Raw genomic sequence first — 23,405 nt, 5'->3', positions numbered from 1 at the left:
GCCTGAGACTGTATACATTTTCTTCCCAACGTCATTGTCGTATCATATTTCATGGATGTTCTTAATTAGCTCTATTTCCATTTCTTCTATATTCGAAATCAGGCTAAAAGTAATTGCATCGGACAAATATATTTTAAGAGGTTCAGTACAAGTAAGTATTAGGAATCGTTTGTATCTATCTTCGGATAATATCGTTTCCTTCGTGTACCATACTGCTAGCAGTTAGAAGCATAAGTGTTGGGAAGATTTTTCGTCAGTCTACTCGGATAAAAATACAGGTGACGATAGTGAAGTGGCAACGGCTTGGTGATACGGCCCTCGTAAAGAATACTTTATAACTTTAATTCGGTTCTACTGCGTACTTTCATGTAAAAATTCAGAATACACAATAAACTAGTGGATCTCTGAAGGAGAGTCATAGGCACGCAGTGCACGTACGGCTGTTAATGGACACTCGATGAAGAGTTTGATAGTGAAACAGTATTAAAATTTTCATTTCATCCTTCAAAAACTTTTATATTTATTAAAACGTACAGAAGTTGAATATAGAAAAGATTACAAAGAAATGATACATACATGATCACTCACAACAGACTTAGACACAGTCTCTCGTACGTAGTTACAGAAAGTCGTTAATGGAAAATAAGTTATAACATTTGTGCCGCTGTAATACTGCATCCAGACATGAAGTGTTTACTTGGAAAAACAGCCATCCAATCCAAACTAATTTCGCTGAATGTACTTCCCAAAGACGTCTCTTCTCCCTGAAAATGAGGAGACTCATAAGTAAATTGAGCAAGGAACGTTTTGAAACTTCCTGTCAGATTAAAACTCAGGTCATTTGTCTTTCCTGGACAAGTTCTCTACCATCTGAGCTACCCAAGCACGACTCAAGCTCTCTGCTCACAGCTTTACTTCCGACAGTACCTCATCTCCTACCTTCCATATTGGTACTGCCGGAAGTACAGCTGTGAGGACGGGACGTAAATCGTGCTTGGGTAGCTCAGATGGTATTGTCAATCCTCTGGGCCCAGGTTCGATTCCCGGCTGGGTCGGGGAATTTTCTGCGTTCAGTGACTGGGTGTTGTGCTGTCCTCATCATCATCCAATCATCCTCATCTACTGCAGGTCGCCGAAGTGGCGTCAGATTGGAAGACCGGCACCCGGAGAACGGCCTGCCCGACGGGGGACCCTTGCCATACGATTAAATAAATAAATAAATACTGGTACATTACCATAGCCGAAACGGTAGCTCAGCTTGTTCGGTCTGAGAGCTGCGTGCTCTCTGCAATAAAAAAACTGAGTCAAGGTGTCAACGATCAACTTGAACGGATGTCTTGTGACGTCCGCCTAGACCAAACGCAACGACCTAAAAAAATAAATAAATAAATATGGTAGAGCCCTTGCCCAGGAAAGGCAAATGTCCAGAGTTCGACTCTCGGTCCGGGACACAGTTTTAATCTGCGAGGAGTTACATACAAGCGTATACTCCGCTGCAAAGCGAAAATCTCATTCTGGAAAGTAACGTTTTACTTGAGAGTACTATCAAAAGAAGAAGTTTTTCTGGCTAAGTTACTTGAAATGGTGGATACTACTTATGCAGTAATTATCGGCTACCTCAGTTATTCAGTTCCCCACAGCGCGTTCAACAATACACATATGTTAATTACAGTATTATTCGTCCCTCTACGCGACTCTTAAATGATACTGATACACGTGATAGAATAGCTCGCGCCACATGCTCGTTTTTACGGCCTGACAAAACATGATGTACTCGGTAACATATTAGACAAAGAAGGAGTTCCACAATCCATCGTTCCATATATGTTATGTCCTGTACTAATTTCAGTACCTTATACTGATACATCAGTTCGCAGAGAGTTACTGCTATTAAAATTCCATATTTTATAAAATATTTGTCATCGACGAGATATCGTTCTGTTTCGCGTACTTTTCATTGCTGACAAACAAATCGGTTCAGTACTTTTGTACAGAGTAATCCTTATACAAGAAGTGTGGCTGCTGAGAGGACGTTTCATAGCCTACACCTCACATAGTGTCATTTGCAATGTTGCTCATCACTATTGGGGTACCATAAAGACAGAAAATAAGTATAAGTTACTTATTTTACGTACACAGTACAATAGGAAGAATACACAGTTAAATTTGTGGATGATTTGGGGTTATGCTTTTAGTGCACAGAGCTAACACCTATTGCAGAGCGACTGGTATAACAGCTGGGTATCGAGTCGAATAGAGCTTGGATGGCAGATACGGGCACATCAACCCATGCCGCTTAAACTCTGTGACAGATTGATGAATTATAGTGGCTCGCACTTGGTATTTTACGAGATAAGTAATGAAACGTGTTTTTTTGTCGGTCAGTTTCGGTTGAAAAATTTCGCCTATAGTTTCATGAAGTTGTGGTGGCATATACGTATCCTAAAATGGTGTTTGTAGTGGAGGTGCATTCCAAGAAGAGCGCCGTCATTGGGGTTTCTTTTGGTGGAAAACCAGAGCATCGTAGATATTCGTAGGTGCTTGCATAATGTCTACGCAGACCCGGCAGTGAACAAAACCACGGTGAGTCGCAATGAGGTCGCGCAAACCTGGCCGATCTCCCGCGAGCCGACCGCCGGCAGCAGCTGTGACTCCTACAATGCTGGAACGTATGGACACACTTATTCGAGGAGATCAACGGATCACAACCAAACACTAAACTGCACAACTGTACGTCTGCGTTGCAAGTAGTGATACACTCGTCCACCAGCTGTACTCAAAGATGTGTACCTGCTGCGTTCCTCGTGGTCTAATAGAAGACCATAAAGGGCAAGGAAGCACAATCTTTGCGGAATTGCTTACATTTTACGAGACTGGCCATGGCAATTTATTGTTGAACATGGTTTCATCTTATCGAACCGGAATCAAACCTGCTATCCATGGAGTGGCGCTAAGCCACCTCTTCTCCGAAGAAAAAGTTCTAATCGCACTCTCTGCTGGTAAATTCCGGGCGACGGTCTTCTGGAACTCTGAAGGGATTATTCTGTTTGATGTCCTCCCTCATGGTGCAACGATCGATCAACCCAGAAGTGCGATGTGCTGTCGTCAGAACGCTGAAGACGTGGACATACTATATTGCACGGCCGTTGAGATCGTGCGTGACGATGAGTATAGCCCCCCTGAAGCCATCCATTATGTGTATGTATGACGAGAGAGATGCAGTCCCATGCAAGCAGCAGCGATATCACGAATCGATAAGCTGCAGTTTCGAGTTTGCCGCTGTCAGATTCCTACACATTCCTAGACATTTCTTCAGCTTTCTTGAGACATAATACGATCTTCTCACTAACAAACAATAGTGAAATGGAGTTGTATCTAGGACGTAAATGGCGTTATTTCTTACAGATATGTGATGTACATCGTTGTAATTTGACACTTGTTACATGCCACGTTCATGATGTAACAGTTTTAATGATGGGCTGTGTTACTGGAATTAGATTTCGGGAATGATGGACAAGCGCACTCACATATCAGTCTGAGTTACGGTACGCTGCTCCGATATTCTCTCCTGACAAAAAGAGTGAATCAATCATCGAAATGGGGAGGCGGGAACGAAGTAAAACTTTCAGGGATGATAAAGTATATCAAGTAATTTCACTGTTTATAACATTCAGGCTAACTCGTCCATATGTGCCACTTATCAGTACGGCGTTGTACCACCTCTAACAGGAATGTATGCACTGATTCCATTGGGAAGGCGTTCATAAAATCGCTGTATCCTCTCCTGAGGCACGTTGGTCCACAATCCTTGCAACTGGTCCTTGATAGTGATCCATGTTAGTCCACTGTTAGACTGGCCCATCTAATATTTCATTTATAACCGATTTAAATTCAACATATTTTGACTTCCATTTCTGGCAGTTAATACACTCCTGGAAATGGAAAAAAGAACACATTGACACCGGTGTGTCAGACCCACCATACTTGCTCCGGACACTGCGAGAGGGCTGTACAAGCAATGATCACACGCACGGCACAGCGGACACACCAGGAACCGCGGTGTTGGCCGTCGAATGGCGCTAGCTGCGCAGCATTTGGGCACCGCCGCCGTCAGTGTCAGCCAGTTTGCCGTGGCATACGGAGCTCCATCGCAGTCTTTAACACTGGTAGCATGCCGCTACAGCATGGACGTGAACCGTATGTGCAGTTGACGGACTTTGAGCGAGGGCGTATAGTGGGCATGCGGGAGGCCGGGTGGACGTACCGCCGAATTGCTCAACACGTGGGGCGTGAGGTCTCCACAGTACATCGATGTTGTCGCCAGTGGTCGGCGGAAGGTGCACGTGCCCGTCGACCTGGGACCGGACCGCAGCGACGCACGGATGCACGCTAAGACCGTAGGATCCTACGCAGTGCCGTAGGGGACCGCACCGCCACTTCCCAGCAAATTAGGGACACTTTTGCTCCTGGGGTATCGGCGATGACCATTCGCAACCGTCTCCATGAAGCTGGGCTACGGTCCCGCACACCGTTAGGCCGTCTTCCGCTCACGCCCCAACATCGTGCAGCCCGCCTCCAGTGGTGTCGCGACAGGCGTGAATGGAGGGACGAATGGAGACGTGTCGTCTTCAGCGATGAGAGTCGCTTCTGCCTTGGTGCCAATGATGGTCGTATGCGTGTTTGGCGCCGTGCAGGTGAGCGCCACAATCAGGACTGCATACGACCGAGGCACACAGGGCCAACACCCGGCATCATGGTGTGGGGAGCGATCTCCTACACTGGCCGTACGCCACTGATGATCGTCGAGGGGACACTGAATAGTGCACGGTACATCCAAACCGTCATCGAACCCATCGTTCTACCATTCCTAGACCGGCAAGGGAACTTGCTGTTCCAACAGGACAATGCACGTCCGCATGTATCCCGTGCCACCCAACGTGCTCTAGAAGGTGTAAGTCAACTACCCTGGCCAGCAAGATCTCCGGATCTGTCCCCCATTGAGCATGTTTGGGACTGGATGAAGCGTCGTCTCACGCGGTCTGCACGTCCAGCACGAACGCTGGTCCAACTGAGGCGCCAGGTGGAAATGGCATGGCAAGCCGTTCCACAGGACTACATCCAGCATCTCTACGATCGTCTCCATGGGAGAATAGCAGCCTGCATTGCTGCGAAAGGTGGATATACACTGTACTAGTGCCGGCATTGTGCATGCTCTGTTGCCTGTGTCTATGTGCCTGTGGTTCTGTCAATGTGATCATGTGATGTATCTGCCCCCAGGAATGTGTCAATAAAGTTTTCCCTTCCTGGGACAATGAATTCACGGTGTTCTTATTTCAATTTCCAGGAGTGTAGATAGATATCTAACGGGTAATAATCTCAGTGACTGCAAGGATAAAAGCCATCTGCTCCTGTATTAATTCTTTCTCTTTTCTGGTGGCACTTTTTGATATTATAGTGTCAGTGATTTAACTACGGCTGTGATGAGCTAGGGAAGAAAAGGAACGGCAGGGCATGGACTTTGAGTCCAGGTAAGCTCCCTTGTGAGTTTCGCCTCGGCTTTCAGAGGTGTCAGAGAGAGCATCGGGCGAAATTTCTAGTCGCGCCAGGTACAATGCTGAGGGCCGAACATGGCTTAACTCGGGCGCCTGGGAATCGCCTTCCAACAGTTTTTGTCTTAACGGGCTCTGAGCATTGCGGGGTCTGGCCTCTCTCCACAGAAGCCATATAATGTCCCACGACTAGCAGCTGGTGCAGAATCTTGGCTTTCACAAGCTGTGCCACCTGGTCAAAACATATTTCAAAAGATCTTCGTTCTTCACCGACAAGTTTTCTTCCTAGAAGGCAATGGAGTGGCAAGTCTGCTGCAGATAATCTCTGTGCAGCTACATGTTGTTCAGGATTTCCTGTCTGTCTGTGTAAAAGCGATGGGCTGACGATCCAGCGCCAGTTCATGTGGGGTGAACATCCTCATTTCTGGTATGTTGTAATAGGCCACACGTTCTTTTAATAAAATGCAGAAGAGACGAAGTTTGGATGCCAGTTTCCGAGAAAGTCAGACATGTAGGCAAGCGGACTGGCTGAACTGAAAAACTTAGCTGAAGTATGGGAGTGTAATACAATATAGTTTTTTGAAGTGCTTACATAAGAGTTAATCTATTGGCTAACGTTGTTAAACATTCGCCAGGTGGGTAGTCATTTTGTTAACAACAATATCATTGGTCAGTATTTTACAGAGCCATCTTCACTGGTGCACAGGAATTTCACCGACTTTGTACAGACGAGAGAGAATGTTCCGGTTTGAAGCACTTTTTCTAGGGGCTCTTCATCTGGAGGCCTTGAGAAATGCAATTGGTCCTCACACGTTGAAACGAACACATCGCCCACAGATGTAGAGAATGGACATTGCCGCATCAGCAGGCGATCATGGCACTAGCAGCTTTCTGCTCTACAGTTTGCAGAATGTGTTAAGAAATTGCAGATTAGGAGGATAGGGTATGCGACTGATCAATCGTTATACTTTTCTTGAGTCGCTGACCGCTACTTCGTGACTTGACCAGTGATGTTTGCGTAAAGTATATTTCCATTCTTCTTGTGCAATCTGGCAATTCCTTTGTATCCAGCACAAATTTATCGTTCCAAAATTGATTTGTGAGATGCCGGTTTATGAAATTCAACTAACGTCTTTGGTCTTTGCTAGGTCATTTAAGTGTTTCATCTCAGTAATGGTCAGTTTTCTTGTTCTCTGTATTTGTAAACCCCCATCAGATCCTGTAATTAATTCTTGTTCGGTATGTGCGAACACAGAATTTTCTAATAAACTGGGGATAATTTGGACCATTCATCTTGCCCTATGAACCATGGACTTTGCCGTTGATGGGGAGGCTTGCGTGCCTCAGCGATACAGATAGCGTACCGTTAGTTTAACTACAACAAAGAGGGGTAGCAGTGTTTTCCGTAGTTGTAAGGGCACGTCTGTATGAATGAATGATCTGGCCTGGTCACATTAACCAAAACGGCCTTACTGTGCTCGTACTGTGAACGACTGAAAGCAAGGGGAAACTACAGCCGTAATTTTTCCCGATGGCATACAGCTTTACTGTATAGTTAAATGATGATGGCATTCTCTTGGATAAAATATTCCGGAAGTAAAATAGTCCCCCCATTCGGATCTCCGGGCGGGGACTACTCAGCAAGACGTCAATACCAGGAGAAAGGAGACTGACGTTCTACGGATCGGAGCGTGGAATGTCAGATCGCTCAATCGGGCAGGAAGGTTAGGAAATTTAAAAGGGAATTGGATAGATTAAAGTTAGATATAGTGAGAAGAAGTGAAATGCGGTGGCAGAAGAAACAAGACTTCTGGTCGGGTGACTACAGGATTATGAATTCAAAATCAAATAGGGGTAATGTAGGAGTAGGTTTAATTATGAATAAAAAAAGAGGAGCGCGGATGAGCTACTACGAACAGCATAGTGAACGCATTACTGTGGCCAAGATAGACACGAAGCCCACGCCTACTACAGAAGTACAACTTTATATGCCAGCTAGCCCCCCAGATGATGAAGAGATTAAAGAAATATATCATGCGATACAAGAAATTATTCAGACAAAGGAAACGAAAATTTAATAGTCATGGGGATTGGAATTCGATAGTAACGGCAGTTGGAGAAGGAGGGTTACCTGCCGTTTTTAGACGTCTTGGTGCGACGTAAGAGCGATTCAGTATATAGAAAGCCCAGTCGCACAGACCTTTACTTGCAAGCAGCTAGTTGCACCATCCGGCACAAACAATGGATGTTTTGAAGACATTGATTCACTGTGCCTACATCATCTCTAACACCGATAGTTTGCAAACGGAACTGGAGCACCTGAAGACTGTATTTCTGAAGGATGGGTATTCGTCCCAGGAAGTGGAGAAAGCGCTGCAGACCTGTAAACGACGGAGCAAAGGAGAGGAAGATGCCTTTAAAAGGACTGCCTATTTACCAGAATTTGATAATGTTTCAGCGCTGATACGCAGAATACTAAGAAAATATAAAGTGAAAGCAATTTTTTGCCCTCCTGCACAAACTTAGTCGCTGTTGGGATCTGTCAAAGACGACCTAGAGCTGCGCAAGGCAGTTGTTTACAGAATTCCGTATGAATGTGGCAAATCTTATAAATGGCAAACGACGCATACCGGGCAGGATCGCATTGTAGAACATAAGCGGCATACTCGCCTTCTTCAGCCTTGTAAGCCTGCCATCACCGAACACTGTATTTCCACTGGTCATGTCATGAACTACAGTGAGACAAAATTTGTGGCCATACGCCTAACTTTTGGAGTTCTGTTATTAATGAATCAGTGGAAATACGACTGTCTGACAGTCTCTTCTTAATCGAGACGGCGGTTTTCAATTGAATTCGGCATTGAATCCAATAGTTGAAAAACATCGTGTCCTCCGTAGCCGGCGTAGTTCTGTAATGGAACGGTGGGAAGACAATCGAACTGATATCGATGCGGCGAGTTTTCAGCACGGAGAGCGCGCGGCTCAACAGAATCGAACGCGCTCAAGTAGCGTACGCGCAACGTCAAGTGAATCCACCACGCACGTGCCGGAGGGGCCTTAAATACCAGTGCTCAGTGCGTTTTCGCCAATATCACATGAAGTTGGCGAGGACACTCCGCAGCCTAAACATTGTGACAGGAAGTTACAAACATCAGGCAGTACTCCCGTAATTTTCTGGAACATTATGAAAGAAGGTTGTAAACGTAAAAGAGGCTTGGAGACCCTAGAAGGCTTCAGATAGATTACATAATGATAAGACAGAGATTTAGGAACCGGGTTTTAAATTGTAAGACATTTCCAGGGGCTAATGTGGACTCGGACCACACTTTATTGGCTATGAGTTGTAGATTAAAACTAAAAAAAGTGCAAAAAGGAAGGAACATAAGGAGATCGGACCTGGGTAAACTGAAACAACTAAAGGTTGTCGAGCATTCCGGGGAGAGCGTTAGGAAACGATTGACAAATATAGAGGAAAGAAATAAAGTAGAAGAAGAATGGGTAGCTTTGAGAGATGAAATAGTGAGCGCAGCAGAGGATCAAGTAGGTATAAAGACGAGGGCTAGTAGAAATACTTGTGTAACAGAAGAGATATTGAATTTAATTGATGAAAGGAGAAAACATAAAAATGCAATAACTGAAGCAGGCGAAAAGGGATACAAACGTCTCAAAAATGAGATCGATAAGAAGCGCAAAATGGGTAAGCAAGGATGGTTATAGGACAAATGTAAGGATGTAGACGCCTATATCACTAAGGGTAAGATAGATACTGCCTACCGGAAAATTAAAGAGACCTTTGGAGAAAAGAGAGCCACTTGTATGAATATCAAGAGCTCAGATGGAAAACCAGTCCTAAGCAAATAAGGGAAAGCAGAACAGTGGAAGGAGTATATAGAGCGCCTATACAAGGGCGATGTACTTGAGGGAAATATTTTGTGGAAATGGAAGAGGATGTAGATGAACATGAAATGGGAGATACGTTACTTGAGTGAAGAATTTAACAGAACACTAAAAGACCTAAATAAAAAAAGGCCCCGGGAGTAGACAACTTTCCGTTAGAACTACTGATTGCCTTGAGAGAGCCAGCCCTAAGAAAACTCTACCACTCGGTAAACAAGATGTATGAGATACGGGAAATAACCTCCAAGTTCAAGAAGAATATAATAATTCCACTCCCAAAGAGAGCAGTTGTCGACAGATATGAAAATTACCGAACTATGAGTTCAATAAGTCACGGCTGCAAAATACTAACGCGAATTCTTTACAGGCGAATGGAAAAACTGGTAGAAGCCGACTACTGGGAAAATCAGTTTGGATTCCGTAGAAATGTTGGAGCACGCGAGGTAATACTGACCCTACATCTTATCTTAGAAGATAGATTAAGGAAAGGCAAACCTACGGTTCTAGCACTTGTAGACATAGAGAAAGGTTTTGGCAATGTTGACTGGAATACTCTGTTTCAAATTATGAAGGTGGTAGGAGTAAAATATAGGGCTCAAAAGGCTATTTACAATTCGTACAGAAACCAGATGGCAGTTTTAAGAGTCGAGGGGCATGAAAGGGAAGCTGTGGTTGAGAAGGGAGTGAGATAGGGTTGTAGTCTGTCCCTGATGTTATTCAATCTGTAGATTGAGCAAACAGTAAAGGAAGCAAAAGAAAAATTTGGAGTAGGAATTAAAATCCATGGAAAACAAATAAAAACTTTGAGATTTGCCTATGTCGTTGTAATACTGTCAGAGACAGTAAAGAACTTCGAAGAGCAGTTGAACTGGATAGGCAGTGTCCTAAAAGGAATGTATAAGATGAACATCAACAAAAGGAAACGAGTATAATGGGATGTAGTCGAATTAAATCAGGCGATGTTGAGGGAATTAGATTAGGAAATGAGGCAATTAAAGTTGTAGATGAGTTTTGCTATTTTGGCAGCAAAATAACTGATGATGGTCGAAGTAGAAAGGATATAAAATATAGACTGGCAATGGGAAGAAAAGCATTTCTAAAGAAGAGAAATTCGTTAACATCGCGTATAGATTTAAGCGTCAGGAAGCATTTTCTGGAAGTATTTGTATGGAGTGTAGCCATGTATGGAAGTGAAACATGGACAATAAATAGTTTAGAGGGGATTAGAATAGAAGTTTTCAAAATGTGGTGCTACAGAGGAATGCTGAGGATTAGACGGGTAAATCAAGTAATTAATGAGGAGGTACTGAATAGAATTGGGGAGAAGAGGAATTTGTGGCACGACTTGACGAAAAGAAGCGATCGACTTTTAGTACACGTTCTGAGTTATCCAGGGATCACCAATTTGGTACTGGAGGGGAGAGTGGAGCTTAAAAATCGTAGAGGGGGCCCGAAAGGTGAATACGCTAAGCATATTCAGAAGGATGTAGGTTGTAGTAGTTACTTGGAGATGAAGAAGCTTGAACAGGATACAGTAGCACGGAGAGATGAATCAAACCAGTCTCTGTACTGAAGCCCATAACAAGAACACCTGATTTTATAGTTAGATTATCCTCTTTTTATAATCTATTTTGAGGAGCGACAATCATGTCTTATGTTTGTTATTCCACTGCACGACACTTTTTACTAAAATTTCTGAGGACATGAGAAGCGATCTACATCAGTCCAGCTGATTTGGACCATTCTGACATCCATAAGCGTGTGTCAAAAGCTCAGTTGAAACCTTATAATTTTCTGGATACTGGCACTGGGACGGATTTAATGTTTGAGTTGATTCCACAAATGTTCTGTCAAGGAAAAATCTGGATATCTTGCTGGCCAAAGAATGTACCTGAGCATCACGCAGGCAGTTCATAGTGACACGTGAAAGGAGTGAACGAGCAATAAGCTGTTGAATAACGGCACCTCGGTCCTGACACGTAAGGAAGCAGGATGTCTATGACAGAGCGTTGTGCAGTCAGAGAGTTCCGTCAATCACTACCCGCAGTGAAGTGAAGTAAACTCCGATGGCTTCCAATTCTATGACGCCTGGAGTAACACTGCTGTGCCTCTCCAAAACATTGGAAGAATGGAAACTCGCCACAGATCGTCGCCGTACTTGCTGACGATGGTCACCAGAATATCGAAGAAGAACAAAACGCGACGCCCTTCGTCGGCAGTCCATGATTCCAAGTCACGGCATCATTCAAAACGCACCTGTTTGTCTTTTGGTGTTAAGAGCGTTCTGCTCGTGGAACAGCAGTTCCCTAGTCCGGCTATCGCTATTCACCAATCAATGTTGTGGGTTGACACAGAATATTAGAGAGAATCCAGTACTTGTTCTCGAGCGGCAGGTGCAGATGCGATGGACTTACAGTGTGCTTGGCGTGTAGTGCAGTGATCCCACTGGTCCTCCCTTGTGTCGGTGTATCTGATAGACTGGAACCTTGACGACGAGTATGCTTGCCCGAATGTTGCCGTTGAGTCCAACATCGACTCCTCGTCATTTATGAATGCCGCACAAAAATGGATATTGCACTATTGGGCCAGTTGGCCGTTCGGAGACACGCAAAAACATGGCTCTGAGGACTATGGGACTTAACTGCTTTGGTCATCAGTCCCCTAGAACTTAGAACTACTTAAATCTAACTAACCTAAGGACATCACACACATCCATGCCCGAGGCAGGATTCGAACTTGCGACGGAGACACGCAATGAGGCTTTTATCAGACTATGTCAGGTGCTGATACCGCTGTCTCATATGAGTGCGTGTGAGTGCGTGACATCTCTGCGTCCTTCACGGTAATCACTCACCATCTAGCGGTGTCCACGTCTCTTACAAACCCTACCAGCACCAAAGACGAGCCGGCCGAAGTGGCCGTGCGGTTCTAGGCGCTACAGTCCGGAACCGCGAGACCGCTACGGTCGCAGGTTCGAATCCTGCCTCGGGCATGGATGTGTGTGATGTCCTTAGGTTAGTTAGGTTTAAGCAGTTCTAAGTTCTAGGGGACTGATGACCTGAGAAGTTGAGTCCCATAGTGCTCAGAGCCATTTTTTTGAACCAAAGACGAACAACACTGCATCACTCTGGCAGCCGTTATATTTGTCGACAGAATTGAAAACGCTAACTATTTCTATATCGCTTATAGTGTGTGTGTGTCTGTGTGTGTGTGTGTGTGTGTGTGTGTGTGTGTGTGTGAAGTTACTCTGACATATGACCACGTTCTCTGGGTGCTTCACATTTTTTCTAAGGTAATGTAAAAGTGAAATCATAATACGTCAAAGACTCGCATAATATTTGTCTGCTGACTGTGATGAAACGCCAGTAAAAGCACTTTGATATTAATTTTTTCCAATGTAATGAACAAGGTACTACTTTTACAAATGTTGTCCGAAGTGGCGACTCGCAATATATATGCAGGAGTAACATTATCACACTGGACTTTCATCAGTTTGAACGACCTTGATGTTGCTTGAAAAATGCGACAGGCAGTAATAGCTATTACCAAGAGGTCCTCTTCAGTGTGAAAAAGTTTCTCGCGCACAAAACTTCCCACGTGAAGCCACCAGAACCAATGAAATAAACACATCAAAAAAGTTCTCGATCACCCCGGTTCCCATAACTCCTGAAGATAGACTTCGACAGTGGACATTGTGTCACAGTCACAGTCCCTTTGACCGTTCAGAGATGTCACTAAACCCAAAGAAGTAAAAAACCATGCATGAGCGGCGCGTATTAGACGGATGGGGCCCGACAAACTGCCAGTTTAGTCATTCCAACAGGAAGGAGGTACACGGGTCGTCTTGTCTGTAGTTCAACGATGCCTAGACGGTCAATACCGCGGTTCGATCGCGTCCGCATTGTTACTTCATGCCAGGAAGGGCTCTCAACAAAGGAAGTGTCCAGGCGCCTCGGGGTGAACAAAAGTGATATTGTTCGGGTATGTAGGAGATACAGAGAGAGAGGAACTGTCGATGACATACCTCGTTCAGGCCGCCCAAGGGCTACTACTGCACTGAACGACCGCTACCTATGGGTTATGGCTCGGAGGGACGCCACAATGTTGAATAGTGCTTTTCATGTAGCCACAGGGCGTCGTGTTGCGACTCAAACTGTGCGCAATAGACTGCATAATGCGCAACTTCACTCGCGACGTCCTTGGCGAGGTCCATCTTAGCGACCACGACACCATGCAGCGCGGTACTGATGGGCTCAACAACATGCCGAATGGACGGTTGAGGATTGGCATCACGTTCTCTTGATCAATGAGTGTCGCAAATGCCTCCAACAAGACAATCGTCGGAGACGTGTTTGGAGGCAACCGGGTCAGGCTGAACACCTTAGACACACTGTCCAGCGAGTGCAGCAAGATGGAGATTTCCTGATGTTTTTGGTGGTGTTATATGGCGCCGACGTATGCCGCTGGTGGTCATGGAAGGCGCCGTAACGGCTGTACGATACTTGAATGGCATCCTCTAACGGATAGTGCAACAATATCGGCAGCACATTGGCGAGGCATTCGTCTTCAAGGACGGCAATTCGCGCCCCCATCGTGCACATCTTGTGAATGACTTCCTTCAGGATAACGGCATCGCTCGACTAGAGCTGTTTATGAACCACGTGACCCACCAACCACACTGAGGGATTTACGCCAAATAGCCATTGAGGAGTAGGACAATCTGGACCAACAGTGCCTTGATGAACTTATTGATAGTATGCCACGACGAATACAGGTATGCATCAACGCAAGAGGACGTGGTACTGCGTATTATAGGTACCAGTATGTACAGCAGTCTGGACCACCACCTCTGAACATCTCGCTGTATGGTGGTACAACATGCAATGTGTAGTTTTCATGAGCAATTAAAAGGGCGGAAATTATGCTCATGGTTGTCCCTATTCCAATTACCTGTACAGGTTCTGGAGCAATCGGAACCGAGGTGATGCAATACTGTTTTTGATGTGTGTATTTTTGGATCATGCGACAGAGTTGACCTCGAAACAGAACAATTATTGTACTTCCATTCACCATTATGCTTGACGTAGATCACGAGAAAGATGTGCAAATTAGTCCTGACACATCGTGTTGAAGCTAAGTCAAGAGGGTTATTTACAACAACACTGGAATACGTGGGTATCCATAAAGTTAATGCACCCCATAAATACAATGGAAATCTGTGTCTATGGTTCTCCACTACTACAGCGTAGCAGCTATCCATGTCTGAAGCATGACTAACTACGTTAATCATCTCCGGTGAAACAGACTAATTCAAGGAAAATAACATACGCATGAAGAAAGTATCAACCATACAGCGCTGTTTCACCCACTAACTCCACGCAGTGCTGAAGGTAGCAGGAATGTACTTGGTTTATATCGTTCTCTTATGACTTTCTACACAGTGTTATGCCTACCATGTGCGCTAGCAGCTATATAAATGCATTACACTGTACAAAGAACGATTCCTCTCACCAAAGTGGCAGCCTTACACCAAAGCTATTTTAGCTTCGTAACTTTTTACTCCTTCCTTTACGATTCAAGTACATTTTTTCTAACTGATACAGTTCCCATCCCTAAATGTTTACTTATCAATGGGAAACAGCCTGTGTCTTACAGATGTCAACAGGGAATAGAAATAAACTCTTGTGGGGAATCACTACGTGAGATAGCGTGTAGAACTATTTATGTCATGTCCTACACATATCGTCTGCATGTGTTGCTGGGCTAGGTATACCCACCATAAATATTTTTCGCTGCAAAATTATCATATATATATATATATATATATATATATATATATATATATATATATATATTCAATAAAAGGAGCTACAGTCACCTACTAAACCGATGCTAGCGATTCTCTTGCATACGACATGCACTCATATTTGTCAGTCATTGCTACCGAAAGTTTGTAATGCAGTGTTCTTGCACTGCGACATCACTCAAAAGACGCAGTGTTTCTGTGATAAGGAACATCCTCACTGTTCATTGGCAAAATTCGTTAATAGTTTCAGGTTTGTGCTTCATTTACAACAGCAGAAAATCTTAAACTTTTCGTGTAACGCTACTTTCAGTGAAGATGAAACTCACCTCTTTGGGTATATGTCCAAGTTCTCCAGCCAGTGTTTTACACGAATATTATCGGCGCTCTGTCCGATGGTAGTTCAAAAATCCACCACACATTTCCAGTGGTTTATTTCTGGTGGAATGATAGGTGGAAGAACGCACTCAGAACACGTTCACAGATTTAGTGACAACAGCCCTCCCAAACTGCGGCCAGCACCTCCGATGCTACGAGGGCGTGTACTGTCGTGAATTGGCGTCATCGACTAAGTTCCCTCAAGATGGCAATTATTATACTAGCGGCAAGATGCCTAACCGGCGAAGGATGAAACCCGGCGGATGCTTCTTGCTTCTGGATGGCTGCTGTGTTGTCACCTGAAAAAGAAATAATAATTAGTGCAACTTATGATGGAACTGTAAGGGAATTGTCATTCATTTGGAATTCAGGAGCAAGTAACTAGCTTCGCGACAGCAAATAATACTGGTTCACCATACAGAAATAATGAGTACACAGGTGTACAGAACTGATTCGCTATGTTCTGATCTTCACATCTACATCTAAGTGACGACTTTGCTATTCACAATAAAGTACCTGGCAGAGGGTTCAATGAACTACCTTCAAGCTCTGTCTACCATTCCACTCTTGTACGGCTCGAGGGAAAAACGAGCACTTAAATTTTTCTGTGCCAGCTCTGATCTCTCTATGTAGGTGGGTGCCAATAGAATGTTTTCGCAATTGGAGAAGAAAATTGTTGACTGAAATTTCATGAAAAGATCCCGTCGTAGCGAAAAACGCCTTTGTTTCAATTATTGCCACTCCAATTCACGTATCATGTCTGTGGAACTTTCTCCCTTGATTCGTGATAATACAAAAAGAGCTCCCCTTCTTTGAACTTTTTCGATGTCATCCGTCAGTCCCACCTGATGCGGATGCCACACCGCACAGCAGTACTCCAGAATAGAGCGGACAAGCGTGGTGTAAGCAGTCTCTTCAGTAGGCCTGATGCACCTGCTAAGTGTTCTGCCAATGAATCGCAATCTTTGGTTTGCGAAACCCACAACGTTATCTATGTGATCATTATTTATAATTGTAATCGCTAAGTATGTTGTTTAATTTAAAGCCTTCAGATTTGTGTGACTTATCGCTCAATCGAAATTTAGCGGATTTCTTTTAGTACTCATGTGAATAACTTCACGCTTTTCTTTATTCAGGGTCAATTGTCATTTTTCGCACCATACAGATATCTTATCTAAATCATTTTCAATTCGTTTTGGTCATCTGATGACTTTACAAGACGGTAAATGACAGCATCATCTGCAAACAGTCTAAGACGGCTACTGAGATTGTCTCCAATGTGTTAATATAGGGTAGATCAGGAATAATAGAAGGCCTATAAAGCTTCCTTGGGGAACGCCGGATATTACTTCTGTTTTACTCGATGACTTTTCGTCTATTACTACGATATGTGACCTTTCTGACTGGAAACCAGGAATCCAGTCGCACAACTGAGGCCATATTCCATAGGCACGCAGTTTGGTTAGAAGACGCTTGTGAGGAACAGTGTCGAAAGCCTTCTGGAAATCTAAAACTGTGGAATCAATTTGACACCGCCTGTCGATAGCACTCATTACTTTATGCGTATAAAGTTGTATTTCACAAGAACGATATTTTCTGAATAGTGCTGCCTGTGTGTCAATAAATCGTGTTCTTCGAGGTAATTCATAATGTTCGCACACAGTATATGTTCTAAAACCCTACTGCAAATCGTGTTTAGTGAAATGGGGCTGTAATTCAGCTGATTACTCCTATTTCACTTTTTGGGTATTGGTGTGACTTGAGCAATTTTCCAGTCTTTATCTACGGATCTTTCTGTGAACGAGCGGTTGCACATAATTGCTATTTAACGCCTGCAGTTGAATTGCGCATGTTATTTCTTGGTGTTCCTTTGTCCTGTAAACCACCTCATTTAGCCATTATGACAGATTCGCAGTATCGTGTGGCAAATGCACAATATAGTATGCTGAACGTCTCTGAATTTTTTTAGGTTAAAAGTTACATGGATTGACAGTATAGACTAGGTGACTTCGCAGACAGGACGTCGGATGTTCCATTGATAGTTTTGTTTTTTAATCAACTAAATGACTACCTGCCTCGGTATTCGAGGCAGCTGCACAGCCCCATGCTGTTGGTAACTGAAGTCGTTCGAATCAGTCTCCAACTGTGGCACGTAAAAGTTCTCAAGCACGTCGAGATATCTACTTCCTGTAACTGTGTTCTCGGAAATAAAAATTGACCATACACCTTTTCCCATGAAACTGTACAAAACACATTAAATGTAGGAGAGTCCCTCTCATGCTGAACAACTTGTGGTTGTTCCATAACCCATATTCTCATATTATAACGGTTCACTTTTCCATTTAGTCCGCAGCTCGTGGTCGTGCGGTAGTGTTCTCGCTTCCCACGCCCGGGATCCTGGGTTCGATTCCCGGCGGGGTCAGGGATTTTCTCTGACTCGTGATGACTGGGTGATGTGTGCCGTCCTTAGGTTAGTTAGGTTTAAGTACTCGTAGTTCTAAGTTCGCCGGCCGCGGTGGTCTAGCGGTTCTAGGCGCTCAGTCCGGAGCCGCGCGACTGCTACGGTCGCCGGTTCGAATCCTGCCTCGGGCATGGATGTGTGTGATGTCCTTAGGTTAGTTAGATTTAAGTAGTTCTAAGTTCTAGGGGACTGATGACCATAGATGTTAAGTCCCATAGTGCTCAGAGCCATTTTAGTTCTAAGTTCTAGGGGACTGATGACCATAGATGTTAAGCCCCATAGTGCTCAGACCCATTTGAACCATCTTTTCCATTTAAATGGAGTGCTGCCTCGTCACTAAACAGTAAGCATGGAACAAAACTGTCATTCGCCATGTTGCCAAGCGAAATTACAGAGCTCCACACGTTGTTGTTTGTCATCGTCACGAAGGGCTTGCAGCAGCTGAATTTTTCATGTGTAAACGTCGACGCAACAAACGCCAGACGGACGTCGGGGGCATGTCGAGCTGTCAAGCTGCACGGCGAACGGATTTCTGCGGATTCCTTGTGAAACTATGACGGATGCGTTCGACGTCTATTTCAGAGGGTCCAAGACTGCCCTGCGATTTGCCTTTCTCGGAATTGTTCACACCATTCTCTAATGCTCTGTGCTGTAGGGGGATCCACACCATACCTAGTGCGAAAGTCACGTTGAAGAATTATTATTGACACGTACTCCGCAAAACGTACAACACAAAGCCTTTCTATTAACTCGACACCATTTTTACTAGAACTGAAGTGGGCGCACACAGCTGCTACCTAGCGGGAACCACGGAAAACTAGAGAGTTTCCTCTTACCAACAATAGCTGTTTACGGACATATCGTAAATAACATATTAGTTATGACTTTATCAAAACGGATGATTCTTTTCGATACGCCCTGTATTTTCCTTTTCACTTACAAAATTTGATGCGTTGCCTTAAAATATGTAGATTCAAAATGTGTAGGCAGTAAGCTTCTACGAGGAACCATGGGTTGGTAAAAATTGAATTTGTCTTTGAGTCACCATTTTATTCCCCCCACCCCCCACCCCCCATCCCCATTTCTCCTTCCTACGAGGCCAGAGACGTCGCTCTACTGTGTCAGTATTGGCTCTTAGCAAACAAGTTTGACGACCACTGTCCTACATTATTTGCGACACATCTACATCTACATCTGCACACATACTCCGCAATCCACCATACGGTGCGTGGCGGAGGGTACCTCGTAGCACAGCTAGCATCTTCTCTCCCTGTTCCACTACCAAACAGAACGAGTGAAAAATGACTGCCTATATGCCTTTGTACGAGGCCTAATCTCTCTTAACGTATCTTTGTGGTCTTTCCGCGAAATGTAAGTTGGCGGCAGTAAAATTGTACTGCAGTCAGCCTCAAATGCTGGTTCTCTAAATTTCCTCAGTAGCGATTCACGGAAAGAACGCCTCCTTTCCTCTAGACACTCCCACCCGAGTTCCTGAAGCAGTTTCGTAACACTCGCGTGATGATCAGAACTACCAGTAACAAATCTAGCACCCGTCCTCTGAATTGCTTCTATGTCCTCCCTCAATCCGACCTGATAGGGATCCCAAACTCTCGAGCAGTACTCTAGAATACGTCGTAGTAGTGTCTTATAAGCGGTCTCCTTTACAGATGAACCACATCTTCCCTAAATTCTACCAATGAACCGAAGACGACTATCCGCCTTCCCCACAACTGCCATTACATGCTTGTCCCACCTCATATCGCTCTGCGATGTTACGCCCAAATATTTAATCGACGTGACTGAGTCAAGTGATACACTACTAATGGAGTATTCAAACATTACAGGATTCTTTTTCCCATTCATCTGCATTAATTCACATTTATCTATATTTAGAGTTAGCTGCCATTCTTTAGACCAATCACAAATCCTGTCCAAGGCAACTTGTATCCTCCTACAGTCACTCAACGACGACACCTTCCCGAACACCACAGCATCAACAGCAAACAGCCGCACGTTGTTATCCACCCTATCGAAAAGATCATTTATGTAGATAGAAAACAAAAGCGGACCTACCACACTTCCCTTGGGCACTCCAGATGATACCCTCACCTCACAGCCTTTAACTAGGATCAGCGTCCAGTTGCGAAGCAAGCAAGTGTGGTGAAGGATCAGCGTCCAGTTGCGAAGCAAGCAAGTGTGGTGCAGAGCAGTGTTCGGCCCTGGCCGCTTGGGGTGGACGGGGACTCACCTTGCGAGACGTACACGTTGATGGTGTCGGGCTCGGTGTCGGGGGCGGCGCACGTGTAGTTGCCGGAGTGGGCGCGCGTCGCGTGCGACACGACGAGCCGCGAGTGCGTGCGCGGGCCCGGCTCCGTCATCACCGACACGCCGGACACGCCGCTCTGGTCGAGCGGCCGCTCGTTGTGCCACCACAGCACCGGCCGCGGCGCCGTCTCGCTCTGCCACAGGACACGAGCCGGCGCCCAATTACCGTGCGGCGTAGTGGAATAAGAATACGTCTACACGTGTACTCCGCAAGCTACTGCGCAGTGCGTCAATTCGTAACGAGTAAGGAACGGGCGGAAGGGGCGGTGATGCGGTGGTGAGAGGGGGAAGGGAGAAAGTGGGTATTCTTAGTACCAGTGAAAAGGTACAGTACTTTCCGCTCTACAGGGTGTTACAAAAAGGTACGGCCAAACTTTCAGAAACATTCCTCACACACAAATAAAGAAAAGAGGTTGTGTGGACATGTGTCCGGAACCGCTTAATTTCCATCTTACAGCTCATTTTAGTTTCGTCAGTATGTACTGTACTTCCTCATTCACCGCCAGTTGGCCCAACTGAACGAAGGTAATGTCGACTTCCGTGCTTGTGTTGACATGCGACTCATTGCTCTACAGTACTAGCATCAAGCACATCATTACGTAGCATCAACAGGTTAGTGTTCATCACGAACGTGGTTTTGCAGTCAGTGCAATGTTTACAAATGCCGAATTGGCAGATGCCCATTTGATGTATGGATTAGCACGGGGCAATAGCCGTGGTGTGGTACGTTTGTATCGAGACAGATTTCCAGAACGATGGTGTCCCGACAGGAAGACGTTCGAAGCAATTGATCGGCGTCTTAGGGAGCACGGAACATTTCAGCCTATGACTCGCGACTGGGGAAGACCTAGAATGACGAGGACACCTGCAATGGACGAGGCAATTCTTCGTGCAGTTGACGATAACCCTAAAGTCGGCGGCAGAGAAGTTGCTGCTGTACAAGGTAACGATGACCACGTCACTGTATGGAGAGTACTACGGGAGAACCAGTTGTTTCCGTACCATGTACAGCATGTGCAGCCACTATCAGCAGCTGATTAGCCTCCACGGGTACACTTCTGCGAATGGTTCATCCAACAATGTATCAATCCTTATTTCAGTGCAAATGTTCTCTTTACGGATGAGGCTTCATTCCAACGTGATCAAATCGTAAATTTTCAAAATCGACATGTGTGGGCTGACGAGAATCCGCACGCAATTGTGCAATCACCTATCAACACAGATTTTCTGTGAACGTTTGGGCAGGCATTGTTGGTGATGTCTTGATTGGGCCCCATGTTCTTCCACCTACGCTCAATGGAGCACGTTATCATGATTTCATACGGGATACTCTACCTGTGCTGCTAGAACATGTGCCTCTACAAGTACGACACAACATGTGGTTCATGCACGATGGAGCTCCTGCACATTTCAGTCGAAGTGTTCGTACGCTTCTCAACAACAAATTCGGTGACCGATGGATTGGTAGAGGCGGACCAATTCCGTGGCCTCCACGCTCTCCTGACCTCAACTCTCTTGACTTTCATTTATGGGAGCATTTGAAAGCTCTTGTCTACGCAACCCCGGTACCAAATGTAGAGACTCTTCGTGCTCGTATTGTGGACGGCTGTGATACAATACGCCATTCTCCAGGGCTGCATCAGCGCATCAGGGATTCCATGCGACGGAGGGTGGATGCATGTATCCTCGCTAACGGAGGACATTTTGAACATTTCCTGTAACAAAGTGTTTGAAGTCACGCTGGTACGTTCTTTTGCTGTGTGTTTCCATTCCATGATTAATGTGATTTGAAGAGAAGTAATAAAATGAGCTCTAACATGGAAGTAAGCGTTTCCGGACACATGTCCACGTAACATATTTTCTTTCTTTGTGTGTGAGGAATGTTTCCTAAAAGTTTGGCCGTAGCTTTTTGTAACACCCTGTATAAGCAGCAGGTTTCGCTGCTCGCTCGCACGGGGAAATATAAACAGAGGCGCCTCCACCGCCAATTTTGCTGCACGACGCGGCCGGCATCGGGTGCAACAGAATCCATGTGGACGGGTGGAAAGAAACGTGTCACGCTTCATAATACGTGAAACTTCATGGCAGATTAAAACTGTGTGCCAGACCGACACTCGAACTCGGGACCTTTGCCTTTCGCGGGCAAGTGCTCTACCAACTGAGCTACCCAAGCACGACTCACACCCCGTCCTCACAGCTTTACTTATGCCAGTATCTCGTCTCCTACCTTCCAAATTTTACAGAAGCTCTCCTGCGAACTCGGGACCTTTGCCTTTCGCGGGCAAGTGCTCTACCAACTGAGCTACCCAAGCACGACTCACACCCCGTCCTCACAGCTTTACTTATGCCAGTATCTCGTCTCCTACCTTCCAAACTTTACAGAAGCTCTCCTGCGAACCCTGCAGAACTAGCACTCCTGAAGTAAAGGATATTGCGGAGACATGGCTTAGCCACAGCCTGGGGGATGTTTCCAGTATGAGATTTTCACTCTGCAGCGGAGTGAGCGCTGATACGAAACTTCCTGGCACTTGCCCGCGAAAGGCAAAGGTCCCGAATTCGAGTCTCGGTCTGGCACACAGTTTTAACCTGCCAGGAAGTTTCATATCAACGCACACTCCGCTGCAGAGTGAAAATCTCATTCTCGAAACATCCCCCAGGCTGTGGCTAAGCCATATCTCCGCAATATCCTTTCTTTCAGGAGTGCTAGTTCTGCAAGGTTCGTAGGACAGCTTCTGTAAAGTTTGGAAGGTAGGAGACGAGATACTGGCAGACGTAAAGCTGTAAGAACGGGGCGTGAGTCGTGCTTGGGTAGCTCAGTTGGTAGAGCACTTGCCTGCGAAGGGCAAAGGTCCCGAGTTCGAGTCTTGGTTCGGCACACAGTTTTAATCTGCCGGAAGTTTCATATCAGCGCACACTCCGCTGCAGAGTGAAAATCTCATTCTGGATTCAAAAAAATGGTTCAAATGGCTCAGAGCACTATGGGACTCAACTG

The 23,405-nt window shown here is 45.2% G+C and overlaps 1 protein-coding gene across 1 annotated transcript in view; it reads right to left on the bottom strand.

Annotated features, from left to right (window-relative positions):
- Window positions 1-671: 671 nt before the first annotated feature.
- Window positions 672-23,405, bottom strand: part of LOC126484440 (opioid-binding protein/cell adhesion molecule-like) — a 281,743-nt gene continuing 259,009 nt past the window's right edge. The window contains exons 8-10 of the mRNA XM_050107959.1: window positions 20,337-20,547; window positions 15,579-15,926; window positions 672-764 (exon numbers count right to left, since the gene is read on the bottom strand). Of these exons, the coding sequence (XP_049963916.1) occupies window positions 15,811-15,926; window positions 20,337-20,547 (327 nt within the window). The 3' untranslated portion in view covers window positions 672-764; window positions 15,579-15,810. The remainder of the gene's footprint in view (window positions 765-15,578; window positions 15,927-20,336; window positions 20,548-23,405) is intronic.

Source organism: Schistocerca serialis, chromosome 6 (assembly GCF_023864345.2).
Source record: "Schistocerca serialis cubense isolate TAMUIC-IGC-003099 chromosome 6, iqSchSeri2.2, whole genome shotgun sequence".
In the NCBI taxonomy this organism is placed as follows: domain Eukaryota; kingdom Metazoa; phylum Arthropoda; class Insecta; order Orthoptera; family Acrididae; genus Schistocerca; species Schistocerca serialis.
The sequence above is the reverse complement of the archived record's forward strand: the minus strand, read 5'-3'. Positions and strand labels throughout refer to the sequence as shown.